The sequence below is a fragment of the Amphiprion ocellaris genome, chromosome 23 (genome assembly GCF_022539595.1).
Source record: "Amphiprion ocellaris isolate individual 3 ecotype Okinawa chromosome 23, ASM2253959v1, whole genome shotgun sequence".
NCBI lineage: Eukaryota > Metazoa > Chordata > Actinopteri > Pomacentridae > Amphiprion > Amphiprion ocellaris.
Genome location: NC_072788.1, coordinates 22753441 through 22775977, shown reverse-complemented (window position 1 = coordinate 22775977; position 22537 = coordinate 22753441). Strand labels below are relative to the sequence as shown.

The following is a 22537-nucleotide window of genomic DNA, read 5'->3' as shown; positions in this document are numbered from 1 at the left end:
AAATAATTAAATAAGTAGAATTAATATGAGTAAGAAATTGTGCACTCTGACCTATAGATATGGTCCAGACGGCGGCAATCTTCATCATGGCTTTGGTTCTGGAGTTGAAGCGGCTGTGCTCGATGGGGTTGCGGATGGCGACGTACCGGTCCAGGGAGATGGCGCACAGGTGCATGATGGAGGCGGTGGAGAACAGAACGTCCAGATAGATCCAGATCGGACACAGAGCGCTGGGCAGAGGCCAGGCGTAGTCTGGAAACATAGAAAGAAAGAGAGAGAGCATACATAATTAAAGCTGCAAACAGCGTTGAACCTCATATCCTTGCTGTTCAGTGCATCCAAGCATGTCCACTAGGTGGCTCTGAGAGTGTATTTTCAGCCCATGGCCTTTTTGATGGCAACCTATCAAAACTGTCCACCAGGTGGCACTATCACTGTGAATGTATATCGGCCTAGGTATGTTATCAGGGCTGGACTGTGATCACACATGTAAAGTTTGAGACAGACTGGAGCATGCACAGGCTACTTAGACAGCACTTCCTGTTTCATGGTGACCCAGCCACCAGGTGGCGCTATCTCTCTGACTGTATATTGGTATTATAGAATTCATCAGGGCCAGAGTCTGATCACACATGTAAAATCTGAAGCAGACTGAAGCATGTACAGGCCAGTTACACAGCATTTCCTGTGTCATGACGAATTGTTGAAATTCCGCCAGTCGTCATTTCCACGTTCTCAGATCATTGCAAAGCATTTTCGTAACTTCTGATCAGCCATTTCTGGTGTACATCCTGGCCAAATTTGAGTGAAAGTCAAATCTGTTTGAGTTTATAGGATTTGAAAATGTGCAAAAATTGGTCCAAAATCATCCAAAATATGTCACATAATTGGAAATGGCCAACTTCCTGTTGTATTTTAGGTATGGGTGTCAATCACATTTTTGTTCATCTTGATGAGTTACTTATGCTTATCAAATTTCAGAACTGTAGGTGAAACGTACTGGTCGTAGTTCCTGTTTGAAATTTTCCAGGTGTTGCTATTGATTCATTTTGGCTTACATCTATGCAAGTTCCACAAAATATCAAATTTTTCACTGGTCTTGATGTGTGTGCAAATTTTCACGTGTTTTCAAGTGGTTTTAGGTCTTCAAAATTGCGCTTCAAAAAACCCCTAGGTTTCAAGAGGATTCTACGCACCTTTGGTGTTCAGACCCTAATGAATGAGAATGCTGTTGTTTCTACCGGGGCTGATACTGTTGACTCTGATGTGATTATGTTCAATCTGTTCTGAGGGTCTGGCTGAGTGAATGTCATCAGGGTTAGCCGACTATGAAGGCTTAAGACGCAGCGTGGAGAGGTTGACTAAACTTTAATTAATTAGAGCACATCAAAGCACAAGGCCAGCGCGCCTTACACCAACATTAATGCTCCAAGTTCCCACGAGAAATCAGATGAAGGCGATAGTTTGATTGCAGCGTTTATGTGGTTTTCTGTGATTATTATGATAGGGTAACGCTGTTTACATGGATCATTCTATAGGTGGAGCAGAGCGGTTAAGAGCACATAATTAGTTTGAATATTAATGAACTCAGGAGGAATGTAAAGCTGCAGTTTAGATGGTTTGTAGAAAGGCTTATCCCTCCATACTGAAGTACACATTGAAGCATCTGAGCGTTTGTGTTCTTCTAAAGCTTGTTTTGTAAAAGACTTGAGGTATGAAGCATCCTGCATGTTTTTGTTCCAGATTTAAAAAAAAAAAAAAAAAAAAAAAAGGCTGACAAGATAATAAAAAGGACCTGACAAGAGGGGAAATTATGAATAAAAATTGGTTTTAAAGACAAGAACTGGTTTGACACATTGTGGGACACGTCTATGAGACAAACTCCAAACCACAACAGTTTATCAGACAACATTTCAGCACATATAAATATAAATAAAACCTGGTTGATTGATTGATAATAATTTTAATCATAATTTTTTAGAATAATAAACTGGTTAATGTGATTACCAGCTGTAACCAAAACCGTACATGTCATTACCAGAACTGAGGTCACGTGAAACGAGGCTTTGAGGTGTGAAATCAAAAGTTAAAGGGTTAAAAAGCTCTCCTGACAACAGAGAACTGAACACAACAGTTCATCAGCTGTGAGAAAAGTAGTTATTCAGCTCTCAGCAGGAAACAGGCCGGCATTAGACATAGTTAGTGGAGCTAAACGCGACCAGGCATTTTTGAAGCGACGCTCTGTTGATCCCTGAGGGTGAGCTCCATTTGTGCCTCCCCCTCCACAGGGAGCTCAGAGGTCAGAGTCGGTGCCACACTGACGCCCTATGGAGCTGATAGCGAGCTGGTGTCTCGCCTCAACGTTCTGCAGAGTAAACAGTTGGGGTCAGAGGGAATAAAATCACCCTCTGCTATCACAGCACCGGGATAACAACACGACAAATAAAAACACGAGGGAGAGCAGCCGGGAGAAGACTAAATCAGCAGGTTTACCTTCGCTTAAACTGGACAAAATCATTTTGCTGGATGCTGAGCAGGATCTCCTGGCTTTAATTTACTGACCTGTTTCACCTGCACAACCCCCCAGAGTCTCAGTTAAATCTAGCAGACCAGTATCTAAAGACTAGTATTGTTAGAAAAGTCTAGTTGTGTAGTTTTCTTTGTCTGTGGAAGTAAAAACTGGACTCAAAGTGTTCTAAGGGTAAAGAATGGGGCTGTTGGTTATTGTGTAGTCTTGATCTTACATCCAGTAAGGTTTGTCTGTTATTGTCAGGGTTGCATTTACACCAATCAGCCACGACGTTAAAACAATCGACAACTAAAGTGCACAACGTTGATTTTTTTTCGTAATAAAGCAATGTTTGGCTCAGAAACCTTGTTTCCTGGTATTCATCTGGATGTTATTTTGACATATCACCTACCTAAGCCTTGTTTCACCCCCGGAACAATCCATTAGGGTAACAACAGTCCCCCAGTAAGGCAGTGTGCCCCACTACACCTCAAAAACTGCTCAACAACAGCTTGAGGAACACAATATGAGCACTGACACAACCTCCAAACTCCCTAAATCCTAACCCAGTGGATCATCAATGCGATGCTTTGGAATAAGTCCAGTCCATCAAGGCTGAAACCAAACCCTGAAACCCACAGGACCCAGAAGATCTGCTGGCTTCTGGACACCACCAGAGATCCTGTGTCTTTGTCCCGACACGTCAGAACTGTTTTGGTTGTTTTGGTGAAGAACACCTACGCAAATGTTACTGCGGTTGTTTTAATGTTGTGGCTGATTGGTGTACACGTTGTAAATCTCAATTTGCGGTTTTAATGAAATTCATATAAAAGCAGGCATAGTGTATTAGACACTAAGAAACTGTAAACTAGAAACTAAAACAGTCCTGTAATACAAACTGGATGCGTTTGTTTGATGTAAAAGTGTCTCCTGGTAGTTAAAGGTACAGATTGTGATCGCTGTGAACGTTACTTCACTGTGTTTGGCTGTGCAGAAAGATTTAAAATATCTTGGGAAGAGGTCAGAGCTACATGTGAGAAGACAATTTCATTGGATCCAAAGTTGTTTCTATTTGGTTTACATTCAAAACAACACAATAACAATAAAAATGAACAAGTTTTTAAGCTGTTTTAATGCCAAAAAGTTGATAGCGCTGTTTTGGAAATAGGCTAATGGAGCATTTGTTGAGCAATGGATGGGACAAACAGAGAAAATATGAGGAAGTCTGGGGACTTTTTATGTTGTTCGAAGAGAGCAATTTGTTGTTTTGTTGTTCTTTTTATTGTTTCTATCAGTTTATGTCAAATAAAAGTTTAAATAATGTATATGAAAAATAATAAAAAGTATGTGGCTGTTGGTTAAAGTAGAGAAGATCATTTCCCAAAGAATTTCATTGCATCTTAAGTTGTTGCTATTTCACACACATTCAAAAGGACATAACTATAATAAAAATGAACAATTTTCAAAGCTTTTTAAATGTCAAAAATTTAACTGTTGTCGTTATTTTGGAAAAAGGCTAACGTACCAACTATTGCAGGATGAATGGAACAAATAATGTCAAGATTCCCCTTGGAAAGAATGACATACATGATTAGAAACAAACAGCAGTTTCCGTAAAGTGGTTGAAGGAAGCAGTTGTTTTGTTCCTCTTTTTATTGTTTTTTTCTGTATGTAAATGTTAAAAAATTCAAAGAATGTTAAAATAATGCAACTAAGAAAGTCAACTACAATGAGGCGAAATTTAAATCTCACATCCTCATATTCAGTATCAAAGCTTGAATCAAAATTTTAAATATACTTTCCATCATTGTCATCTAATTAGAATCTGAAATGTGACTCTTTCTCCTTTCTAAGGTCATAATGGCCTTTAGACAGGTAGATGCTGCAGGAGATTACATATTGTCTATTCTGATGTAACTAAGCAGACTAGTTGTCTCCATATTGGTCTGTAGTCTAAATCTGACCTTCTCCCAACTACAATATAAACCCAAAGATCAGAGAGAATCCTCAGAACTGATGCTGGCATTGCTTGCATGTCCTGCTGCTCTGTTGGTGTCACTTCTCCTGATATCAGTAAACTTTACTCAAACTCTAAGTCATCTCAGTCTCCAGTGTGTCTCCCTCTGTCTGTCAGTGTTTCCAAATTGTATTGAGGATGACTCAACACTCATCTATTGCGCTAAAAGCCGCCTAGTGCAGGATGAACTCAAAGTGAAATGCGATACGTAAGTGAAGAACATCACTGGTTCAGCTTCTGTGCTTCGTTTCCAGCTGTGTCAACTCTCTAAAGAGGGAATATTCTGCAGCGTCCGAATCTCCGCGGCTCTCCAGGCCTGCAGCTATTTATATAAACAGTCCTTTTCTTCACAGAGGACGAGACCTGCGGCTACACAAGTACACACAAACACACAGACACACACTTGCTATTTAATTCCATCTCTGATTCGCAGCACAAATGTGATGCATGTGGAGTGAATCACGCGCTGGTTTGTGTGTGCGCTGAGTGGGAGGCAGCTTGCGTAACTTTCCAGAGGTCAAACACTTATTGGGGGCATTACATGACACACACACACACACACACACACACACACACACACACACACACACACACACACACACACACACACACACACACACACACACACACACACACACACACACACACACACCAACACACACAAGGTGTTACTCAGCTGGCTAGCGGATGCGTTGGATTTTCTGCTAAACACTCCGAGACACACTGCAGCTTTTACTTAAAATACCTCAGAATGAAACAGCACTTTGGGACCATCTTGCATCTTTAATAAGAGAAGATTTCCTCTTTCTCTTTTGGCAGCAATTAAGCCTCAAAAATCTCATCTCTGCTCATCGAAATTGCACATTTTAAAGCTTTTTATTTATGAAAATAATCTCTTTGCGCTCCGAAATGGTTCAAAGATACCTGTACATCGAGGAGGTGGATCTGTGAAATCCACACTTCTGTCTCTGCCACTTTTTCCACACCAGCTTCCCAGTAAAACTACTCTGTCCTGCACAGTTTCAAGTTGGAAACCAATTTGATGGGTTTCGTTTCTCAGCCCAGTTGTTGCTAAACTCCAAATTCAAGACATAGATTCCTTATTTTGTTCATGATGTGTCATCTAGCATGTATCATGAAATAAAAAATGCCATCTTTATACCTCAGAGACCACGGAAGGATGGAAACCACATATTTAACCATTAGCAATGCAACAGATGTCATCAGAATGTACGTTTTTTTAATGCAAAATCTAAATCTGAAAAGGAAATGGTGATTACAGGTAAATGTAACATGGCAAAAAAAACAGTATTGCTCTAGTTATGGAAAAAATAGAATTAACTAATGTTATGTCCCCAAGAACTAGAGGATGAGGGGAGTAACAATGAAACTAGTTGTTATTGGTGTGGTAAAGCAATTTATTAAAGCAAATGTGATAATACAAAGAAAACAGGGCTGGTAGATGTTGCTAAATCCAAGAACCCAATAAAACCAAACTAAGGCCATATATGTGTTGTAAGGCAGTCGTTTGTTCAATTTCTTTGGTTATGGGTATTGCTGTTGTGTATAAGTTTGGCTAAGGAGTTTAGTTGTTTTGTTTTAGTTTAGCTAGTTTCATAACCATTAGCCTTCATTTGGTTCTTTGATTTAGTAACATCACCAGCCCTGTTTTCTTTGTATTACCACCTTTGCTTTGTTTAATACGTCACTAATAGTTCACGAAGACGCAACAACCAATATGGTTATAGTACTGATCGGGTTAAAGAAGTTGGTACAGTCAAAGGGACACCACGTTGGCCTTCTGCTTAAAAATCAGTCATGATATCCATCCTTACATTTACATAAGAATGTTTGCATTGGATTTTCATCGTCTGCTGGGGATTTGTCCAATACAAATTTAATTTACAAGAAATCAAACTGTAAGAAATGTGAATTTAATGCATAATGCAGCCGACTCATCTTCGAAATGAAAGGAAGCCACAACACAATGAGGGAAGACTTTCAGCAGCCTCCATAATGAGAAACCATCATTCATCTTCTGGCTCAAGGATCTTTACAGCTTTAGAATTAACACAGAGGAAGCAACTAAAGTCCTCTATTTGATGAAACTCTTTCCAATTAAGGGGTGTCTTCTGAGTTCATGCTGCTGTTTTAGGGAACTGGGAGCCATCGACTGCCCCAAAAGAACTCTGAAATATTTAATTCACTCCACTGTATTTCATAGGAAAGATGCTCGTTATTGGTGAAATGCTGACATCTTTCCAATCCTTAAAAGCAGGGATGGCAGGGAGGAATGTGTGTGTCTGTTTTTGTGTTTTTAGTTCAGAGAGATGCCTGCAGCAATAACTTTGATTGAATTAAACATGAAAGTCATATACTTTCTACTTGTGTGTTCCTGTGTGAGTGAATTTAATCTAACTCTGATTGAATCTATAAAATTCATTTCCCTCGACGTTGCTTCTCATTTTCCTCCTTACTTTGGGTAGACTAAAAATTCACAGAGTTTTGTTTTTGTGAGTTTATATTATGTTTGGCGGTAAGATTGGAGGTAAAAAAATTTATTCCATTTTTTGTTTATGTCAGACCTGCAAAAATGAGCAGTTTCCTCACTTAATATATTATCAGTGTTTTATTATCACGTCTAGGTTTTATCACCGTGAAAACAACGGGCTGAGGAAGGAAACAAGCCAAACAAATAACACTCCCTTGAAATGTGATATACTCTCAAGATGAGAATTTGAATGAAAGGAAAACATCAACTGAAGAGTAAAATGCAGAAAGTAGAATTTCTTGCTACATAAACAAAAACTGTCCTTCAAAGAAACAACAGTTGCTTCAGCACTATTTCCTCTGAACAAGACACCGCGTATTATAGGTATTTATCATCAAGGGAGCAACAAAAGAAGTGTAGAAGAAGTAACTATTATATAGCAACAAAAAAATCAAAAAGAGGAGGTTGGGATGGATGGAAGGTCAACAAAACACACAATGTACTGCACGTCTTTGAAAAAGTATTTGCCCCCCTATAGAACTCTTCTATTTTTGCATATTTGTCTCACGTAAATGTTTCAGATCATCAAACTTCATTTAAAATATGACAAAGATAACCCAAGAAAACACAAAATGCAGCTTTTAAATCATGATTTGATTTACTGAAAGAAAAATGCTGTCCAGATAATAATCTTGGTCCATGTGAAAAAGTAATTGCCCCCTTAGCTATCAATCTACCAAATGACCAAATTCATTCATCAGTTGGGTTCAGTTTATCCATCCACACTCACATATGATTACTGCCAGGCTTGTTGAACCTAAACATCACTAAATAGAACCTGTCTTCATTGTGAAGTAGCTAAAGGCTCTGAAAAAGCAGCACATGATGCCATGTTCTAAAGAGATTCAAGAACAGATGAGGAACAAAGTCATTGACATTCATCAGTCTGGAGGGTTATTACTGATGACGAGTTGAATCAGGAGTACACCTAGAGTAGGCTTGAATTTTGTTCACCACTTGCAGAGTTGTGACACCATGAATGAATCCTCAAGGGTTGGACTGTCAATGCAAGTTCTACTGTAACGTCCTCAGGCATTTGAAGGAGGATATTTGGCTGGAGCATGTTAATTGCATGTTCTTACATCATTTCCTCGTCTATTTTGAATGTAAGATGTGTGAGGTACTAGATACCTTGGATTTCCCCAAGGGGATGAAAAAAGTATCTGTCTGTCTAGGGCAATTAGGAACGCCATAATGACTGCTTTTTGGTAGTGTGATACATAATTATCATTGTTCACCCTCCCTGGTCGCTAGATTTGGCTACATGTGACTTGTTCGTCTTCCACAAAGTGAAATTCAAGTCAAAGCATTGCTGTTTTGATGCAGAAATAGAAGATTCAAGCACTTACAGAACGAGACTTAAAGGGAGTGCTTTTAAATGTCGCAGGAGCATTGGGAGCAGAGCACTGCTACACGAGGAAATGACTTCTAAAGGGATGGCAACCAAATTTAAAAAGGTTTTCATTTACTCATAGCTTTGGGATTGGTGTTGGACTCTTGGCTTTTCAAAAATCACCGTACATTAACCACAAAAGATTCCTTAAGTGACATCAGTGAAGTAGTTTGGCAGATTTCATGCAATCCTCAAGACTCCAAGTGGCGTTCATCTTCCACCTTACATATGTGTGCACAGTTTGTGTGCCTGCATTTGTTTCTGAAGGATTTTGTCCCTCTGCCCCTGCCATACAAGCTGCTTGGAGCCAATTTTCTGACATTTACAGGCTGCAGAAGACAAATTGAGGTCATGCGTTGGTCTGAGGGTGGACAACACATCTGCTGTGCACAAACCTGGCTAAGGTTGCCTGGGATGGACATTTCTGGAGATTTATCATGGATTTGACGAGGATAATCAGACTCATTACTTCCATCTAAGAACAGCTGTCTCATCCATTACAAATCGCCTGCCTGTGTGTGCTGGATATTTTTAAAGTTTAGCTGCCTTTAAACATCTGGTAATCCCTTCGAAAAGCTGTGTGCATCACCAGACTCTGTGTGTGTGTGTGTGTGTGTGTGTGTGTGTGTGTGTGTGTGTGTGTGTGTGTGTGTGTGTAAGTAAAAAGTTGCTAAATTACCATTCGCATCATCTTTCATCGTGATTATCATCATCATAATCACTGTCATCATCATTATTACCATGACCGGAGCGATTCATCGTCAGTTTAAATGGTGTGAGAACACTTTGTGAGCCTGTCTGGTCTATCACTCAGCCAGCCATCGGGATCAATACGGTCCGATGGAGAACACTGCGAGTATAGATCTAGTCTCCATTCAAGTATGTGAGGGTGTTTGTGTGGGTGTGTTTGCAGGGACGAGTGCTCTTTTTGAGGTTGTGTGCATAAACGACACACTGCCTATCCGTCTTGTACATCTGTTTGCGACTCGTCAGGGTTTTTTTTTTCTTCTCTCGGTGTGTGTTTGTTTGTGTGAAACATTGATTACCACTGTGAGCAATCTGCAGCAGCAGGAGCTTTAACCAACAGACAGACCCCGAGTGAGCAGGCGAGTGTGTCCGTTGACCATCCGCGGACCATTAAGCTGCAATCAACCTTCCCCCTGTCCTGCTTAGTATTCCTGAGAGACGCCTGTTAGGCAGTGAAGGCACGAATATCTTGCCAAGAATTCAAAAAAGTGCAGGGTGAAAGAAGAATTGTAGATCTACATCTGGATTTGAATGGCTTGTAAGTAACGATTTACATATCTGGTATGATTCCAAGAGGTCCTCCAGCAATTTATTACTGCACTTCCATAAAATTGGGTATTTAAAGAAGCTACCAGTCAGAGGCCCATATGTCCTGACTTTTAATCTTTAATATGGGCCAAACTCCAAAAACCTGCACTAGTAGATTTAACATTAACTCTACAGTCTTCCATTAGACCCTCTCGACTTTTTAATTCTCCTTCAGGTTTTGGAGTTGGAAAGCTGCTCGATCTGGTTAAGTGTCAAAGCTAAAGTGAAACTAGCACAACACATCTAAACAGCTAATAAAATAAAGTCAGTGGTGAAGCTGCATCAGAAAAGCACCTTCCAGAGGACATTTAGTAGCTGTAGACTGTCCAAATACAAATAGAAAGAACTGCTTTAACACTTCAAAGCAGACAAAGACAATTTAATTTAGTCTCTTAAGTGTTGCATGTACCTTTAATATCGTGATTCGTACATGTCTTATGAGCTGACATCTATTATGCTACAGAAGACCTCATGGTCTTTACAATACAGTATGCTAAATCATACATAGAAAGCTTTCTGTCTTAAATTACAAGACATTATAATGTGTTATATGGGATTTTAAGAGGGGCAGGAATGTAAAATATGGAAGTTTTATTCATATTTTAAGAAGATTAGTATCTGCAAAAGCTAAGCCCGATCCTTTGTTTTCGGCTGCTGTCACACGTAAATGTAAATGCTTTACTTTGTATTTCTGCTATATCAATCAGTAACTGTTTACTTGTTCATATAAACTCAATCGGAGGTCATTAAGGGCAACAGGAGACTTTGTCATGGTGCCCCTAATATTGGAGTTTTATCCTAAGTACGATCCTTAAATCGGGATTAAGGCCATTTTTAACTGATTAGTATCAGCAAAAGCTAAGCCTGATCCTTTGTTTCCATCTGTTGTCTCGTGTTGGAAACTTGAATATTTTACCTTCTGTTTTCTACTATATCAATCAAAATCAATTTAATTGATAGTATAAACTCAGTCGGAGGTCATTAAGCGCAACAAAAGACTTTGCCATGGTGTCCTTAATATTTAAGTTTTACTTTAAGTATGATCCTTAAATCAGGATAAAGATCTTTGTTTTGTTTTTTAACTGATTAGCATTCACAAAAGCTAAGCCAGATCCTTTGTTTTCATCTGCTGTCTCAAGTGTTGGAAATTTCAATATTTTTACCTTGTATTTTCTACTATATCAATCAAAATTTGTTTAATTGATCGTATAACTCTTTACTGTGGTCATGTGCTGATATTTCAGGCAAAGGCGCAGACATATGATGTACATCACATAAGCAGACATTAAATATGTTTCTGTGATATAAAAACATTGGCCTAATTAATCCCAGTTTGATCTAATGTATGTGTGCTGGATGGAGGTCATTAAGCATCACGGAAGACTTTGTCTTGGTGCCCCTAATATTGGAGTTTTATCCTATCCTTAAATTGGGATTAGGGCTGACCAAGGCCATTTTTAAAAAAATGATTAGGATCTACAAAAGCTAAGCCTGATCCTTTGTTTCTGACTGCTGTCACACATATGTTGGAAATTTTATTATTTTACCTCGTATTTTCAACTACGTCAATCAAAAACTGTTTAATTGATAGTATAAACTCAGTCAGAGGGCATTAAGCGGGACAGAAGTCTTTGTCACAGTGCCCCTAATATCTGAGTTTTATCCTTTAATTGGGATTAGGGCCGATCCACACCATTTTTTAAATTATCAGTATCGGCATAAGCTAAGCCTTTGTTTTTGTCTGCTGTCTCACGTGTTGGAAGTTTGAGTATTTTATCTCATATTTTCAGCTATTTCAGTCAAAAACTGTTAATCTAATGAACTCTTTACATTGGTCATGACCTGATATTTCTGTACATCACGTAAGCAGACATTACATCTGTTACTGTCATATAAAAACATCACCCTAATTAATCCAACTTGATCTAATACATGTGTACTGGCCAGAGGTCACTAAGCGTCACAGGAGACTTTGTCATGGTGCCCCTAAACTAGCAAAACCCCCACAATGCTCTCTGCTTGCCAACATAGAGGTGCCCACTTCCTCTGGTTGCTATAATATTAAACAGTAAGAGGCTCTATTCGGTGACACAACCTGGTACTACAGCCGATCCACAATAGTTGAAGTGTATAAAGTATTATGTAAGAACATGGCATTGATCTGTCCCAATCAATCAGGTATCAATTCACTGGGACATTTCTTGTTTTCTATATGGATATCTTTTTGAAATACATATGTACACATGTGGACAAAATTGTTGGTACCCCTCAGTTAATGAAAGAAAAACCCACAATGGCCATAGAAATAATTTGAATCTGACAAAAGTAATAATAAATAAAAATTATGTGAAAATTAACCAATGAAAATCAGACATTGCTTTTGAACCGTGGTTCAACAGAATTATACAAAATAAACTCATGAAACAGGCCTGGACAAAAATGATGGTACCCCTAGAAAAGACTGAAAATAATGTGACCATAGGGACATGTTCAATCAAGGTGTGTCCTTGTACAAACTTGTAATTAGTCAGTCGGCCTATTTATAGGGTTACAAGTAGTCACTGTGCTGTTTGGTGACATGGTGTGTACCACACTAAACATGGACCAGAGGAAGCCAAGGAGAGAGTTGTCTCAGGAGATTAGAAAGAAAATTATAGACCAGCATGTTAAAGGTAAAGGCTATAAGACCATCTCCAAGCAGCTTGATGTTCCTGTGACTACAGTTGCACATATTATTCAGAAATTTAAGATCCATGGGACTGTAGCCAACCTCCCTGGAAGTGGCCTCAGGAGGAAAACTGATGACAAATGATGGATAGTATGAATGGTAACAAAAGAGGTCAGAACAACCTCTAAAGACATTAAAGGTGAACTCCAAGGTCAAGCTACATCAGTGTCAGATCACACCATCCGTCATTGTTTGAGCCAAAGTGGACTTTATGGGAGACGACCAAGGAGGACACCATTGTTGAAAACAAATCATAAAAAGCCAGACTGGAATTTGCCAAACTGCATGTTGACAAGCCACAAAGCCTCTGGGAGAATGTCCTATGGACAGACGAGACAAAACTGGAACTTTCTGGCACATCAGCTCGATGTTCACAGACGCAGAAGTGAAGCATATGAAGAAAAGAACACTGTCCCTACTGTGGAACATGGAGGAGGTTCTGTTATGTTCTGGGGCTGCTTTGCTGCATCTGGTACAGGGTGTCTGGAATCTGTGCAGGTTCAATGAAATCTCATGACTATCAAGGTATTCTAGAGAGAAATGTGCTGCCCAGTGTCAGAAAGCTTGGTCTCAGTCACAGGTCATGGGTCTTGCAACAGGATAATGAGCCAAAACACACAGCTAAAAACAGCCAAGAATGGCTAAGAGGAAAACATTGGACTATTCTGAAGTGGCCTCTATGAGCCCTGATCTAAATCCTATTGAACATCTGTGGAAGGAGCTGAAACATGGCGTCTGGAGAAGGAACCTTCAAACCTGAGACAACTGGAGCAGTCTGCTGATGAGGAGTGGACCAGAATACCTGCTGAGAGGTGTAGAAGTCTCACTGACAGTTACACAAATGGTTTGATTGCAGTGATTGCCTCAAAAGGTTGTGCAACAAAATATTAAGTTAAGGGTAGCATCATTTTTGTCCAGGCCTGTTTCATGAATATATTTTTTTAAATAATTATGTTGAACCACCATTCAAAAGCAATGTCTGATTTTCACTGGTTAATTTTCATAGAATTTCTATTTATTATTACTTTTGTCAGATTCAAATTATTTCTGTGATCATTGTGGGTTTTTCTTTCATTAAACGAGGGGCACCAACAATTTTGTCCACATGTGTACATATGTATTTCAAAAAGATATCCATATACAAAACAAGAAATGTCCCAATGAATTGATACCTGATTGATTTTGTCCACGTGTGTAGCTGTGTCTTACTCTGGCCCTTGATAAAACACTTTTTCGTTGCGTAAATGTTGAGATCCCTTATAATGAAACCGATATTCTAGTGTCAATAAATGCTGAAAATACTGAGAATATATTCACAATGCGCCTGCTAGCAGTGTGAAATGATGCTCCCACTTTGCAAAATGTCCAGGTAAAATACATCAGGGCTGCCAGGAGAGTAAAACTTCCCCTAAATCCTGACTGGAATAATTCTTCAATGTGCACAAACTCTAATTGAATGCATTTTTGGGCTCTCAGAACAGCAAATCCGGCTTTCTCTGCTGTCACTCTGCTTAAATAACACATGCTGTTTGGATCACACAATGTCAAAACACTTTTCCTCCGAGAGACTCAGAACATCCACGTATGACATCGACTGATAACGGAGGAGATTCATCACTGTCAGACACACAAAAATCTAAATTAAATCACAAATCCTTGAACAAACCATTAGCAAAAAATCCTGCTTTTAGGTTTGGTGGCCTAGCATTGTTCTCAACACATCAATCCCAAAGAACTGAGACAAATATTGGACCAAATTAACCCCTGACAGGACGGCGGCTGAAAATAGACTTCTCACATCGTTATCTTTTATACATTTGCTACTGCAGACTGCAATCTGAGCCAGAATTATAGCCTAGAGCCTCCAGTGAGACATAAAGCTGCACTAATCGATATTTTTCGTTATATTAAACACTCTGCAAACCTATTTTCTGGGTAAGCTTCAGCTGGAAACACTACTGCAGGTGAATGCTAATGTTGTTTTGTGCCTTTTGGATGGCAGCGGTTGCTAAAATAGCGACAGAACCTCAAACTTTACAGACTCATGATGCAATTTGTTCTCACGTGACAGAAAATGATTGTTAAAACAGTTTTCATGTGCAACCCTATAAAGTCTGAAGGTCTGACTAGTGAAATTCCATCTCAGTAAATAAATATTATAAGACAGGAAGGCCGTGGCAAGGGCAGAGAGAGCATAATACGACACCTTGTATATTTATTATCAAGCCTAAACAGTCTCCACTGTGTAAAAACATTATTTATGATATAATAAAGATGTGAGACCTGATCTGACCTTGGCTCAAAGAGCATCGTTTGACTTAGACTTTCCTTCTATACACTTTAAACTATGATGTATGTTATCCACATCCTTGCTGCTATGGTAAAATATCCTCACTTCTCTCAAAATACCAATCAGATGAATCAAAAATGCCTTTTAATTTTCTGGATCCTCTGAAAGACCAACATGACACCATTTATAAGAGTCTGTGAAAACTGTAAAGCTTCCTGTCAGTCAAATATTAACCAGATTTAAGCCACAAAAAATACAATATTTCATCAAAATCAATTTATTCTACGTATTTCATTTAAAATGTTGTTTAAGAAGCTATTTCATACTTTTGGGGCTTTTTTCCTTTCCTTTAGCAGCTGCTCATACAAAGATTGAGCTGCTACCTCGCAATCCGCCATTGCTTTTGCTAACTCTAAGAGGCCTCAGCCACTAGCAAAGCTCGTTAAATGTTGTGCTGTAGAGTGAACACAAGAGTCTTCATGCACTCCCAACATCTGAGGAACTGAAGAGCGAGTGGACAACTTATATTTGTAACTACCATGACAACAGGAAAATCCTTAGTGTCAGATGCTACGGGGCTAATGTGGCTAATGGTGCCATTAGCTTTGATCAGGAATATTATGAGTATTAATCAAATCAAAGCTAAAAAACACAATATTTCATCAAAATCAATTTATTCTATGTGTCTCATTTAAAATTCACCAAAAAACCCTATTCACTTCAATCAAATTTTGAAAAAAAAAAAAAAACAAAAAAAACAGCACAACTGTGAAGTCATTAGCTGTGAGCAAAATTCAGGGTCTTTTCAGTTTAACTCAGTTCAACTGCAGGCAGTGTTTACACATGGTTGTGCTGTTTCCATAGAGGTGCAGGACTTTCAATTGTTTGGCAACAGAAATTTGTGAATTGCCCTAAATAAAATCTAAATTACCTGCAAGTCTAGAAACCAGTCAAATAATTGAGAAAATGTAAGTTTGTAGTGATGATAACCAGCCAAACAAATTCTGCATCCTGTCTATGAGTTAGAGAACGATAGGATCTACTTTTTGTTACGCATAACGACAAGTAGAAACATATCAAATCTGCACACATGCACAGACTTTGCTTTGTTGAGCAGAATGAGTGCTGCTTGAGTCAGTATTGATTTCTCTACAGCGTCCTACTTTAACCCTAAAACAACAGATACATGCCTATAAATCTCACCTAATATTTAATCAACCTTCAGCACTGTTCCATCCATGATCTCAGGCCTCCTCCTACTCTCCAGCTGCTGCCAGCTCACGTCATTATTTCAAATCATTTCTTACTGACACGGTATTTGCTTCTCTGAGACACTGTTAATTTGCATGTGATTCAACATCCAGAGGACGCCAGCTTGATAACTGCAATATCAGAGCATCTATGTGCTGCTGTTGCTGCTTACGGTATCCGTGCCAGGATTCCACATGAACGCCCACGTTGGTGTAATAGGATGGTGGGTAGAGATATCGAAGGCTGTGTGTTGAATTGCCTCTCTAATGTTGAGCAAAAACATGAAATTACAGGGAGTCTATGTTCTTCTAACGTTCCAGCAGGTCTCTACATTAACCCGTGAGTACGTTGCTTACAGTATCTATAAATGCCGCCATCAGAGACTTAATCACAGATAAGAAAACCTTTTCCAGGTAAACAGACGTTGACCTTTACCAGTTATAGTAATCTTTGTCAGTACTCACTTCACTGACTTTCAGCAGCTCTGAGCATTTTCACATTTATCTGTGGTATTCATCTAATGCTCTATCTGTAACTGGATCCCTATTTAGCCTTTCAAATCCCGAGCAGTTTGAGTGTTTTTTTCCACTCGTGCCACATTTTTTCTTCACTGTAGGCTCATTTTTAACAACAATCTAAAGTCCTGTACCTCTATGGAAACAGCAGCATGACAAAGACCTGAGGTAGAAAATGCAAAGCTTTAGTTTCTTTGAGTATTTGTGCAAAATATAGTATAGTATAGTATAATATAGAAATAAGAAAAGAATAGCAGAGCATAGGATAGTAGTAGAGTATAGAGTAGTGTAGTGTAGTATAGAATAGTACAGCATAGTTTAGAATAGTACAGCATAGTATCAGGGAGTATAGTAGCATAGCATAGTATAGTGTAGTACAGTATAGAATAGTATATAATAGTGTCTTATAGTATAGTACAGAATAGAATAGTATAGTATAGTGTACTATAGAGTAGTGTAGAGTATGTAGTGCAGCATAGTGTAGTGCAGTATAGAATAGAATAAAATAGAAGAGTTTTCTGTGACTCACCGTAGAGGATGTTGATCAGGGAGATCGGCATGACCAGGATGCCGACCAACATGTCCGCCACAGCTAGCGACCTCAGGAAGAAGTTGGTGGCATTTTGGAGCTTCTTCTCCAGCGAAACCGCCAGGATCACCAGGATGTTGCCGCCGACCGTCAGCGCGATGATGACCAGTATGAGCAGGGCCGGCCAGTTCTTCTCTTTGATCGCCGCCCTGCTCACCGACTCCTGCGCGGTGGAGTTGTCCAGACTGAAGCTCATGGCTGCTGCACCTCCACCTCCACTGCTGCCTCCCAGTCCGAAGCCCCATGACAGGGTCTGGTTCAGGTCCAGCGGGCTGTTGCTTGGCCAAGCCCCAACCTCCAGGGAGGAGGTGGTGGTGCCAAACCCTCCAAGAAGAGCCCGTGCTGGGCCGCCCATTCCAGAGAGAGGTGGCTACTTTCCTGGAGGTTTAGTATAATTCACCCTCTTCACCAGCAGATGGAAGAAGGAGGAGGTGAAAGAGATACACTCAGCATTGAAGGAGATGTTACAATAATAATAATAATAATAATAATAATAATAAGGGTTGATAAAAAGGGATCTGGGAAAATGGGGAAGGAGAAACTAGGGGGATGGGGAATGACAGGAAAAGGGGATAGAGAGTTAGTGTTCTTGAGTTTCTATTGGGTTATATTAAAGTCTTGCTAGCTGCAAACAGCCTCAAATTGTTCTCTGAGGTTTAAATCTCCCATTTTATGCCAACAAGTCATTGGGAAGAGTTTCTCTCAGCAAAAATGTCCCGTCTTGCTTCTTGGTGTTCAGCCACATCTACCCCCTGATGGAGGTGAGACTTTTAGAGTTCCTGATTGAGAGCTGGAGGTTGGATTAGTCACATCCATGGCTATCCACTGATAGCTAGCTCGCCAAGGGTTTATCAGTCACTTTCAAAACCCGCATCCGGCTGTAAATGTCGCTGCTCCGTCCAAGATATTTATCCAAGTGGCTGCTGATCCGGTGGAACTGTGGAGAGAACCAATAAAAAAAGAGATCAGATTGTTTTGCAAGTTGTATTCAGTTCATAATTCAAACCGTCCTGCCTTTATTCCTTCCTGTCTTCACCTGTTCTGCTCTGGATGAAGTATTCTTGTTCTCCATCTCCCTCCACATCAGCTTTGATTGATCTTTCCGACCTTTTCCCATCATCCACTTCTTTTTCTTTCACTCCCTCTCCACTAACTTTATGCTTCTTTAAATCTTCGCTCCCACCTTCCTCCCTCATCAGCCATTCATCAACCCATCCACTCAGTTCTTCGTCCTCCCAGCGATTCTCCCTCTACCAGACTAATTTATGATATTGTTTGCGCCCCTAATGAAGGTTCGGGAGGGGGGGCATTAAGGGTGTCAAACACAATCACCATTTTAAATAAACCGAGGGAGATGAAGTGAATCGGAAGCTCTGATGTGTGGCTGTCCTCTCTGTTTACCCTCAGCACCCAGTCTGCTCGGTGATTTAGCGCCTCATAAATGCCTTCAAGGATAGATGGAGGAATCAGAGTGTGTGTTTGTGAAAGGCTGCAAAATCCAATGAGATGCTTTTTAGAAAGTGTGGGCATGTCTAAGAATGAAAAGTGAATGGGTGTGTGCGATTCCTTTTGACTTGTTTTTTTTTTTTTCTTTTCGTGTGCGTTTGAGATAAAAAGCAGCACATCTCCAGTCGGACTCCGGCCTCCAGCTCAGATAGTGAAGTGGGCGGCGAGTCGACGATAACATCAAGGAGAACAGAATAGGCGCTCTGAGTGACTGTGTACATGCTTTACTCATTGCCATACGCACTACGTCAGAGTAATGTTAACATTTGTAGTGCTTAATGTGTGCAAATGTACTCGTTTGTCACTGTTTTGTTTGTGTAAATTACAGTGTATGCAAATGCAGTGTCTAGGTGTGATTGTGTGCAAACAGTAATTCATTCAGATTATTAATGTGTGTGTGGGCAGATCCACTGTCTGCTCCCGTTTGTGTCATTTGTAACAAGTCCTAATGCATAAATGACAATAGAAAACTCAGTGAATTCAAAGCGATCTCTATGACAAACACAAAAACTATCCTTCTGGCTTCTGACATGCTAACTTCTGTAGTTTAAGAGGCTATTTTATAAATTTTTGGGGTTTCAAACAAAAGATTAAGCAGCTACCTTGCGATCTGCCATTGATTTTGCTAACTCTAAGACAGGGGTCACCAACATGGTGCCCGCGGGCGCCTGGTTGCCCGCAGAGACCATGTTATTTCCCCGCGACACCTTCTAGTAGATGACTGTGTTTTAAAAACACCTCTGTGCTTCAGTGCAACAAGCTTATTTGTCTTTTGTGTTCGCATTTCCAAAACCATTGTACAGTACATTCTAAGTGAGTCTCTTCTTGCTCTGTTTGGGATTTTGGTTCAAAAGTGTCTCAGTGAACTCTGGGGTTTCGTTAGCAGCTGACAGATCTTAGAGGGTTTAATCCATACCCAAAAAATCTGGGCTTATGGTCGATATCTAGTGTTATTTTGCACTGTTATTGCTGAGCCAACTGCACACTGTGTTTTTCAGGAGTAAAGCCTTAAAGAAACAGGAGTTAAAAAGGAATATTTCAGACAGATGGTACAAAAAAAAAAAATGCTGCAGCAATGGGCAGTATGAGAAAAACTATGTGCTTTTTGTAAATGAAAACATATATACATATTCTAGTAGAGCCCAAAATGGAAATGAATGAACCCATAAATGAGTTTAATATGAGCTCTTTATATTAATAGTTTGATATTGTGGGAAATAGGTCTGTTCACTTTAAATGAAATGAGTAGATCAACACCACTTTCACGTGAACACAGCAATTTATCCAACTACTCATTACTTCTGTGCAGCATTTCAGCTGTTCGGGAAACTCACTGTGATAAGAATACATCAGGAAGACACTGCACACAGCATGTGTTGTAGTTATCTGCAGTTTTCATTGCTCTTTTCATATTCTTTAAGCATTTCAATCAACGATAATATCAGAGGAACGACTGGGAGACTCCTGTTACGCTGAGACAGAATCTATAACAACACTGCTGCTTTGTCGCCAACGGGACTCAAACTAAAGTAAATTATTCATAAGAGTGATTGAGAATCATATTTCCTCATGCATTATGTTTGAATAAGTATAATAGTGTCCAATAAAACTAAACTTGTGCTTGTGAAAAGACCAAAAACATCCCATATGATCACATACGTTTGTTAAACAAAGAGCATGTTGGCTTCGGAGTTGTCGGTACGTATACATTAGAAAGCTTTTTTGCTTATGTATGTAATGTTGTAGATGCAGTCCAGAGGTCTTATTGGGTGATAAGTCATGGGATTTGAGGGTGACAGTAGCTTTATATCCATCTGGGACTAACCATAAGAACCAAAAAGAGACGTCTAGTTTCCCGGTATTAGAGCGCTGAAGCATGGAGGTAGCTGTTTCCTGCCCATCTCAAGACTAAGGTAATTATTTCCTGCCTCTAACACAGACATGAGAGTGGCATCAATACTCTCCAATACATGTCAGAAACAAAAAAGCATATTTACCTAAATGCAAAGCTTTAATGTTTGGCCAAGTTTAAGTAATAAATTAGCTTTTACTAAGAAGTTTGGAGGATAGTTTTGCTATGTAGGAATATACACTATCGTTCAAAAGTTTGGGGTCAACATAACTACACAAGGGTTTTCTAATCATCAATGAGCCTTCCAACACCATTAGCTAACACAATGTAGCATTAGAACACAGGAGTGATGGTTGCTGGAAATGTTCCTCTGTACCCCTATGGAGATATTCCATTAAAAATCAGCTGTTTCCAGCTACAATAGTCATTTACCACATTAACAATGTCTACACTGGATTTATCATTCATTTAATGCCATCTTTGAAAAAAAATGCTTTTCTTTCATTTTTGTATAGTTTGAGACGATTTTTGTCATTTTTATACAGATTTTAGCCATTTTTTGAACAGTTCTTGACTAATTTGGGAAAATGTAATAGTTTTTTTAACCATTTTTATGTGATTTAAAACAATATTTGGACATTTTAACAATTTTTTTGTACAGTTCTTGACTAATATGGGAAAAATGTAGTAGTTTTTAACCATTTTTGCATGATTTTAGAATTTTTTTGTCATTTTTGGACTGATTTGCATCATTTTTTGGACAGTTTTTGACTCATTTTGGAAAAAAATGTCATTTTTGACCATTTTTGTATGGTTTTAGACAATTTTTGTAATTTTTATACTGTTCAGGCCATTTTTTGTACAGTTCTTGACTAATTTGAGAAAATGTAGCATTAATTTATATTTTTTCGACCATTTTGTGTGATTTTAAACAATTTTTGGACATTAACAATTTTTGGACATTAACAATTTTTTTTGTACCGTTCTTGACTAATTTGGGAAAAATGCAGTAGTTTTTGACCATTTTTGTGTAATTTGAGACAGTTTTTGTTATCCTTAGCTCCATCCAAACTGGGCCACAATTTAAGCTTTGAAAAACAAGGATAAATCCCTTTTTAGAAGCAGGAAGCTCACAGCATAGAAATGTTTTCAGTTCATTGATTATTCATCTCCTCAGTAAAGTCAATAAGACCGTGTGGTGTCTTAAGACAGAATCCATTAATGAGGCTGCTGTATGTATGAGTGCAGATGATGGTAAACAGCACGATAACAAGGTCTGGTTTAGAAAGCAGCAGAGCTATACTCAGGAAACAATGCTAACTAGTTTAAATCGGGTCAATGAGTGATTATATGTGTGAACATGAACACAAAGGAATGTGTTCTGCTCAGTGTGTAATAGACAGCAGGTTTCCTATCTGCTCCACTCAGGGAGAGTATCAGTGTAGTTCACAGGGAACTAAACAGCACTGCAGGCGACTATCTAACTGATAAAGCAGCCATATATCACAGACAGAGAGGACAAAGAGAGACGAAGAGGAGGATGGAGGGAGGAAGGTTAGACACAGGAATGGTTGGAGTTTAGTTTTAGCTTTGACATGTTGTGAATTTGTGTATTTTAACCCAAACCATAATGTTTTTCTACATTATACCAGAGCAAGTTAGCAGGTATGTTGAGCTTAAAATCAGAGTTTTCAGTGTCAGGAAGGTCTTTTAACCTGCTAGATCTCCATGGTAACTGATGCTGTGGAGCAGGTTCTGTTCAGAGTTTCAGATTTAAATCGGCTGTAAGAAGCGTCTCCCTTTAACCAAATCATTTCCTGATGATTTTTTCTGAGCTACAGATTCTCAGCTGAGGGAAAATGTTTTATCAGCAAACCTGTTGATCTGTACGTTACTAAAACCACTGAATGAAGCCGTGTAGTTACAGTATCACACGCTGTATGCATCACGTTGCCATGGAAACCCGACATGCATTCAGTTGGTGATGCAGACATCGTATAA

At 39.2% G+C, this 22537-nt stretch overlaps 1 protein-coding gene across 4 annotated transcripts in view; it reads right to left on the bottom strand.

Moving 5' to 3' along the window:
• htr2cl1 (5-hydroxytryptamine (serotonin) receptor 2C, G protein-coupled-like 1) overlaps positions 1-22537 on the bottom strand; it is a 253162-nt gene that overhangs the window by 37669 nt on the left and 192956 nt on the right. For all 4 annotated transcript variants that reach the window (XM_055007622.1, XM_055007623.1, XM_055007624.1 and 1 more), the window contains 2 exons: positions 17119-18115; positions 52-252 (listed from right to left, as the gene is read on the bottom strand). In XM_055007622.1, the coding sequence (XP_054863597.1) occupies positions 52-252; positions 17119-17533 (616 nt within the window). In that variant the 5' untranslated portion in view covers positions 17534-18115. The remainder of the gene's footprint in view (positions 1-51; positions 253-17118; positions 18116-22537) is intronic.